Source organism: Engraulis encrasicolus, unplaced genomic scaffold, assembly GCF_034702125.1.
Source record: "Engraulis encrasicolus isolate BLACKSEA-1 unplaced genomic scaffold, IST_EnEncr_1.0 scaffold_403_np1212, whole genome shotgun sequence".
Classification (NCBI taxonomy): Eukaryota; Metazoa; Chordata; class Actinopteri; order Clupeiformes; family Engraulidae; genus Engraulis; species Engraulis encrasicolus.
Genome location: NW_026945702.1, coordinates 30,001 through 37,897, shown reverse-complemented (window position 1 = coordinate 37,897; position 7,897 = coordinate 30,001). Strand labels below are relative to the sequence as shown.

At 43.9% G+C, this 7,897-nt stretch overlaps 2 protein-coding genes across 3 annotated transcripts; one reads left to right on the top strand and one right to left on the bottom strand.

Moving 5' to 3' along the window:
* Nucleotides 1-1,845: 1,845 nt before the first annotated feature.
* On the top strand, nucleotides 1,846-3,704 carry LOC134443940 (uncharacterized; the record flags this gene model as incomplete). Its single annotated transcript, XM_063193453.1, has 2 exons — nucleotides 1,846-2,799; nucleotides 2,917-3,704. Coding segments are annotated over exons 1-2 (1,269 nt in total), but the record flags the coding sequence as incomplete, so codon positions are not given.
* A 593-nt stretch (nucleotides 3,705-4,297) lies between these two features.
* LOC134443941 (uncharacterized) lies at nucleotides 4,298-7,559 on the bottom strand. Of its 2 annotated transcripts, XM_063193454.1 has the most exons (6): nucleotides 6,939-7,559; nucleotides 6,344-6,429; nucleotides 5,997-6,119; nucleotides 5,821-5,889; nucleotides 5,462-5,558; nucleotides 4,298-5,338 (listed from the first exon to the last, which is right to left on the bottom strand). In XM_063193454.1, the coding sequence occupies exons 1-6, from the start codon at nucleotides 7,087-7,089 to the stop codon at nucleotides 4,386-4,388; spliced, it is 1,479 nt and encodes a 492-aa protein (XP_063049524.1). In that variant the 5' UTR covers nucleotides 7,090-7,559; the 3' UTR covers nucleotides 4,298-4,385. The 2 variants fall into 2 exon arrangements, with proteins under 2 accessions (XP_063049524.1, XP_063049525.1); XM_063193455.1 differs by lacking the exon at nucleotides 6,344-6,429 and having other exon boundaries at nucleotides 6,939-7,297.
* Between the last annotated feature and the right edge of the window lie 338 nt (nucleotides 7,560-7,897).

Genomic DNA, 7,897 nt, shown 5'->3' with positions numbered 1-7,897 from the left:
ACTCTCTGGTGTACAACGGGCCTAAGGTACAAACCCTTCATCACTCTGATGAAGGCCTAAGTGCCGAAACGTCAGCACAAAAGAAAAAAGAAAAAAAATGGTGAACTGTGAAGAAACAGTGTCGCGCTCTTCCTTGTGTGAACTGAAGACTGAAGTACCTTGAAAAGCTGCGCCTGCTGAAAAAGAAACCTTCGAGGTTCTCACAAAAACTTTGACAAACCCTAGGGCTTACATTGCCCATAGGGAACCCAGTTCGAGTCCAGCCCCGGTTCGAGGGACTCACTAATTCAACGCCCTTTCGGTACTTAAGCCTTATGTCATACGACCCTAAACCTAAACCTAACCCTAACCCTAACCTTAACCCTAAACCTAAACCTAACCCTAACCTTAACCCTAAACCTAACCCTAACCCTAAATTGCTTGTTTGAAATGTTTGATTACCATGTGACGGTACCAAAGGGGCGTCAAACTAGTGGGTCCCCCGGTTCGAGTCATTTCCCAGCCCCTGCCCCATCTCTCTCTCACAACCGTTTCCTGTCTCCTCTCATACTGTCCTGTCATAATAAAGGCCAAAAAGGCCCAAATAAATACATGAAAAAGGTACAAACCTTAGGAGGAAATCAAATCACTTGGACCATGACACTGGTTGTCTGCGTTACATGATACATAAACATATAGAAAGGTTGGCACCAACTGCTAACCGAGCCGCATTCTTCAGGTAATAACTGCCCCAGGTCAGACTCCTGACATGATGTTTAGTTTAGTTTAGTTTGTGAGTGTGTGTTTGTGTGTGTGTGTACTCATTATTTACTCTTTATATTAAAAAAAAACTAAAACAAAAAAACTAACCCCTCTTTGCAACTGCACCTGTTGTTCTGTATATCTCCTGTGCACTTTGTATTTGCTTGTGATGTTGGCTTGATTATGTCCTCTTTTGAAAGTCGCTTTGGTTATAAAGCGTCTGCCAAATGCTATGTAATGTAATGTAATGTAATAACTGCCAACTAACCAAGCCGCATTCTTCAGGTAATAACTGCCAACTAACCAAGCCGCATTCTTCAGGGCATATTTTCTGTAACTACACAGGCAGTCTCTAACAAACGGCACTGTGCTACTGAAAAATACATAGCAGACACACGCACGCAGGCACACAGGTACACACACGCACACGCACACACACGCACGCAGGCACACAGGCACACAGGCACACATGCACGCAAGCACTCACACACACACACACACACGCACGCACGCACAAGCACATAATTATGCACACACACGCACGCACAAGCACATAGTTATGCACACACACACACACACACACACACACACAGACACACACACACACACACACACACACAAACACACATGCGCACACGCACGCACACACACACACAAGCACACACACACAAGTGCACAATCATGCCCTAGTACCATTTATTTTACTCTTTTACGGGCACAAACACACTACTCTCATCTCAAGGGCACAGTAGAGTGCGGCAAAGAACCAAAAATTACAGATTAAATAAAAAGAATAAAAAACAATTCAAGGAGATGGCACTGTACTGATGTTTGAAAAGGAAACAGTTGGTGAAGGGTGCAGTGTTGCCAGATTGTGCGGGTGCCCGCCCAATTGGGCTACTTGGGATGAGCGTCGGCGGGCAAAAACGGGAAAAAATGGCCATTTGGCGGTTTTTTAAGCCGTTTTGGGCCCATAGAAGTCAATGTAATTTGTAGAATTTGGGCGGAATTTTTGCACATTTTGGCGGTTTTTGAGAACCTTTTGGGCGGGATTTGGTCAGACACATCTGGCAAGACTGAAAGGGTGCCATTTGAAGAGGAAGAATGAATGAGATCGTGGGCTGCAGTTCCTTCTGATGGTTAAAAAATGACCCAAAAAAAAAAGGGCGAAAAAGGCTTTTGTTCCAATTGTCAGTAACATCACATTAGCGCGGATGGGCAGGAGATGAGCAATAATGACCAGAATAAAAGCAGCATTTGCAATGGTCTCGTATGAAAAGCGCAATAAAGACCTTAGAAGAACAACGACAAAAGGGCACAGAAAAATACGCCTTGAATATGTCACAAAAACAGAAAAATATGCCTTGATTATGTCACAAAACAGAAAAATATGCCTTGATTCTGTCACAATTGTTTGCAGTTGTTTTGCTTAATCGGGGTCACAATGCCTCATTAACAGGAGCGAGTTATAAATGCAGCACTTAAGCTCTATAAGCTAGTTTCACGCTTCCGGGATTAGTGGGCGGGACTTAGCGTTATTGTGCATTCCAACTTCCGGCAGCTGATCTACAATAACAATGGCGCAAACAAAGGCAAGATGTCACTGCTCGGTTCCTCTGTGTTCATCTAATAAACAACGCCAACCATACTTGAGGTTTCACGGATTCCCGACAGACCAAGTTGTACGAAAGATGTGGATCACTGCTATTAAGCGAGACGAAGGGGAAACCTTTAAAATAAAACAGGGAAGCACCTACGTTTGTAGCCGGCATTTCCACGAGTCAGACTACATTACAGGCAGTGATAGTGGGCTGCTAGCGCTGGATAATTTTGCGCCTGGTCGTCGCCTAAAAGTAAATTCTGTGCCCTCCCGCTTTGAGTGGAACAACTGGGGATTGCCGACCAGGGAGTCCGTTTATAAACGGGTCAATAAACGGATGGTAGACCGTGAGATTTCGCCGGACCTCCCCTCGGAGCAAACACAGCTATGGGTTGCCATGGAGGAATTATCAGCGTTGGTGGTCCGTGAACATGGCTACGGAACTGCACCAACACCAGGTATGACATTTTTCACTCTCAAAATGTTGCTTTACCCCCCTGATGGTAGCGATTAACATTCAAGCAGTTTTTAATATCAGAACCTTACATAGGCCTACTTTCTTTTGTGTCATACAGGTGCGCTGGATGCTGCTGCTGAACGCATACAGCAACTAGAGCAGGAAATCGCGGGCATGAAGAAAGAAATGTCACTACTGAAAGCAGAGCTGGCCCAATTGCGATTTAATAGATTTTGCATTTCCGATAAGGACATACGATTTTATACACGGTTCACGTCAAGGGATGTTTTTTGTGACTTCTGGGAGGCCATCAAACCATCTGCCACCAGACTTGTCTATTGGTCGAAGGCGCAAAAAAAGGCACAATCATCTGAGCCCCTTTCTCCGAGTCCATCGCGCAGACTGCCCCTTATAGATGAGTTTTTTCTTTTCTGCTGCCGAATTGCCGCTGGCCTGCCAGAGAAGGTGTTGGCCGACCTGTTTGAGGTCAGTATGTCCACTGTCTCCAGGGCTGTCATCACATGGGCCAACTACCTCTACCTAATCCTTGGATCCCTTCCCATCTGGATGAGTAAACGGCAAATCAGAAACACCATGCCTACCAAATTTGTGCAGTACTGTCCAAATGTCAGAGTGATCATCGACTGCACTGAGGTGCGATGCCAGTCTCCATCATCACTAACTCTTCAGTCAGAGCTGTTCTCTCCTTACAAGAACACAACAACTTTCAAGGGCTTAATTGGGGTTGCCCCATGCAGTGCTGTGACTTTTGTTTCGAGTCTTTTCACTGGCTCCATCTCTGACCGAAAGATAACAGAAAAAAGTGGTCTACTTGATCTACTCGAACCAGGGGATGGCTGCATGGCAGACAAGGGATTCACCATTGAGAAGCTGCTGAGTGTGACCGTGGGGCAACACTTATCATACCTCCCTTCAAGATGACTGGTAAGTAAGCATGAAATGTCACAATGAACATCTCAGATTAAAACTGTGAACAAAAATGTAATCTATATGTGCTTTGGCTTCCCCTATATGTCTCTCCCTCACTGAATTAGCACAGTAGAACTAATTTCCCACCTCTAATTACAGATCAGTTTACAGAAGAAGATGCTCTAAAAACACAAGCAATTGCCCGGCTTCGAATCCTTGTGGAAAGGGCAATACGCAGAGTGAAGGAATACCAGATCTGGCAAGACACCATCCCTTTGACCTTGTCTGGGACAGTTAACCAGCTGTGGACCGTTTGCTGTTTGATGTCCTTGTTCCAGGGACCACTTGAGTTAAAACATTACATTCCTGTTGAATAGGCAACCCCTTTAACTTTGTAATATAATAAACTGTTACATTCCTGTTGAATACCCCCCCCACACACACACACACCACCACCACCACCACCCCTAAAATTACTTTGTGAGATATTACCTTTAATAAAAACAGAATAACTTGTAAACTGCAATCTGTAATATGTAATGTTAAAATAGATGTGTAATGTTAGGATATACTTGCGTACTCGAACGAGGAAATCATGGAAACCTTTAGTCGTGCACTTCATTTATTCATGAATTCTTTCAATAATCATTTGGTTAATTACACTTCTTTGGGCAAAAGATAAACATTCATGAATGTACCAAAAAAGTACACGTCCACCTTCTCCTTCATCTCTCCAATCAATTCATCATCCCTCCACACTCTTTCAATGGTTAAGTCCTCCTCTGTATCCGTAATGAAATCGCACCAACTCAAGCCAGTTACTGCAAGTTGGCCTTGAACCTGCCAGTAGTACTTGTGGTTTCTTTTAAGTTTCGCCTTCCCATTAGTAATTTTTACATGTCCTGCCTGTGTGATGTTTGAAATGGCTGGGCATTTCACCTCAGCAAGGCCAAAACATGGAATTTCATTTGGGTCATATACCCTTGCATCAGGGCTAGCCCCCAGGTGAGGAGCTTGAGGGTGAATGACTAACCCACAGCGACCCACATTGACATTGCACACCTGTGCATAGTGCTCCAGCACCTGTGGCTCCCGCTCCAGCCCCCTCTTCATGGCAGGAGTCTGGCGAGTGCCCTTAAGTATTCTCAATGCCAGGGACTCACCAGAGGACACCCCTCTGACGTGGCTAACCTCATAAAATCTACTTGCTGTTACTCTCGGCTTTCGTAGAGCTTGCCATAGTGGGCACTCAGACTGTTCTCTTGTCTGCTTCTCTATGTCACTTGCCATATTATATGTAACAGTTAAGGTGTCGAAATGCAAAATTTGGATTGAGTTTTTTTCAAATTGTGGAATTTGGGTGGGAAATGTTGAGTCCTCTAAGGGCAGATTCGGGAATGCTGGTGCCTCTGGGTGCTGGATGTAATCCCCACATTTGACCACAGGAGGACACTGGTATGACAGGGGTGATCCTCGTGGCACAGGTCCGAACTTGGAGTCTACCATCGACAGCTGCGATAGGCCGTGCAGCACAGACGAGATCAGTGGTTGCGGCCTGATGTTTGTGAGCTTCTCCCCAATAGCCAGCATGTTGGGATCAGGCAGGGGTCCTGAAACAGATAAATATAAAAGGCGAAATGTTAAATTATTGACACGTCTTACAACTACTTTTGGTTTTCAAATATGATGTCAAGTGTCAACAGTGTCATATTAGTTACAGTAGTACACATTACCAGTGTATGCTTGATAGAGTGTTGATTTGCACACGCTCCTGGTGGATGGCTTTGGCTTCCTGACTACCAAGTCCTGAACCGGTTCTGCATGGATCCCCTGAGAAAGATAAGAAGCAGCCGTACCCAGTTAATTTGTTAAAATACAGTCTTTGTTAGTTAAAATAACAGATTTGTGCTAGGTATCTCCAGTCTGTTTTTTAATCATGTGTGTGCGGGTGCTTCGATTTGTCAACAGTGCCTGGTCATATTTCTTAGGGAACATTGTTAGCAAAGCAAAACGTGGCATACAAGTCATCTGGCTGGCAAAAAGACTGACATTCTTCTCTATGTGGTACAGCTCAACACAGCTAAAACATTACCATGGTCCTAGGCCGATGCCATGCTTGAAGGGAGCTTGTGCAGGGCACAGGTGGTGGTACAGCTGTCACCTGCAGAGACAGAAGTGCAAACCAGGATTTAAAAAATGTGGTGATAGACCTCTAGGCATGGTCACTCAAATCAAACGGCAGACAGCAGCCCTGAACATACAACTTACCTTCAACATGCAGTAATGGGCCGACTGGAATAGCAAGGCCACAAGGTGGTTGCAGAGGACCTTCCCTGCTGTACAGCTGCATGATGTTCCTTGCAGTTCTGGAGCTTCAGCTTGGAAAACAATCTACATAAAATACACAGCAGTAATCCGACAGACAATGTTAAACTAAAATAAGACAAAAAATGCACCAAATAATAAAGAAATGTAAGGATGAGCAATACAAATATAAAAACATCTTTAGAAATCTGGAACTGCCGTAAAGTAGTTAACCTCTTACACTGTTTACATGTTTAACAAACAGGATATTAAACACTTATTATTCAGACTCCTTAACTGCCTAAAATAACCTGCAAATAATGGGGCTGTTCTCGCTTCCTCATTGACCTGTAACACCTAGACCTGACAGCAACCTCCCTGTCAATGACGTTGGAAACTGGTAAGCAAAAAAAGTAAATAGCAAAATGGGAAATTAATTAATGAATCAAAAAGATTAATTCATACACTCTGTTATTGGTTTATGATGTTGAATTTATGTACTAGGACGAGTTAAAACCCACATAGACCTTGGGAGCAGGACCACATAACACAGAGGGGGAGTCAGTTTTCAAACAGGCATTCTCGCTGAACTTTTATTATATTGCAATTCTCTCATAACATAACATGACTGAGGAATGGTACAGTAGTCTACCCAGAAGGTTACAAAACCGGAGCGACAACGCTACGTAGCAACTGGTTGAAGCTGACTCCCCTCCTCGTTTACATTCTACCCAACAATCGAGCTGACGTTTTTTTATCACAATACAAGCGAAATTAACTAATTCATCCTTGTTTAAAATAAACAACGATCTTGCTTTGTTGGTTTGGCCAAATACCAATAACCCATACGAACATCTATCTGAGGTAACGCCACAAACTGACGTTAGCATAAGCTTAACCGCTTACCTTCATAGTCGTGAATGAATTTCTCAAAAAACAAGCTGTATCCCTTGTCCAGTTTGGAGCGGGGTGTTGTCGAGTGACGGTTCACCAGACGATGAACGTCTGCAAAAGACAACCTTGGCAGATTTCCCAAAAAACTTGAATAGGCGAACATTGTTTACCTCCGTATACACAGAAACGACAGTATGACAGTTCACCGGAAGTTGGAATGCACAATCGGCCAATGAGGAAGTTGCTACGTAACAAGCGTGAAAATAGCTAATTGTGCTTCATAAAGGCAAGGAAAGAAATCATGACCTCTTGTCACAGCATTTGGATGCTTTTGTTTGCGTACTACATTTGAATCTGAATTGTGCTTTTTAGCCTTTTGTTAGTGAAATTATACAGTGTTGAAATGACATGGCAGTTCCTACAGCGAGTGGAAATTATATATTTGCGCCGCCTTACTCCTACATACCTCCATCTCTCCGTTTCACTAAAAGGAGAGGAGAAACGAGGGATGAGAAAAGAGGGCTGAGAAAGAGGGGAGGGAAGCCAGAAAGGACATGTTAATCTTTCATCAGCTGTCAGCTCTGTAATTTAAACTCTATTCTCCATCTATCCATTTCCCTGCAAAATCTCTTCTCTTGTCCTTTTCTCTCCTGTCCCTGGTTGCAGTCTTTTGCACTCTTCTCTTCTCTTCTCTTCTCTTCTCTTCTCTTCTCTTCTCTTCTCTTCTCTTCTCTTCTCTTCTCTCCTCTCCTCTTCTCTTCTCTTCTCTTCTCTCCTCTCCTCTTCTCCTCTCCTATCCTCTTCTCCTCTCCTATCATCTTCTCTTCTTCTCTCATGTCTCTTCTCTTCTCCTCTCCTCTTTGCCCCGTCCTCTCATCTCCTTTCTTCCTCTCTCCTCTTCTCTTCTCCTCTCCTATCCTTTCCTCTCCTCTATTCTCCTCTCTCGTCTCCTCTCCTCTCTTTTCTTGTCC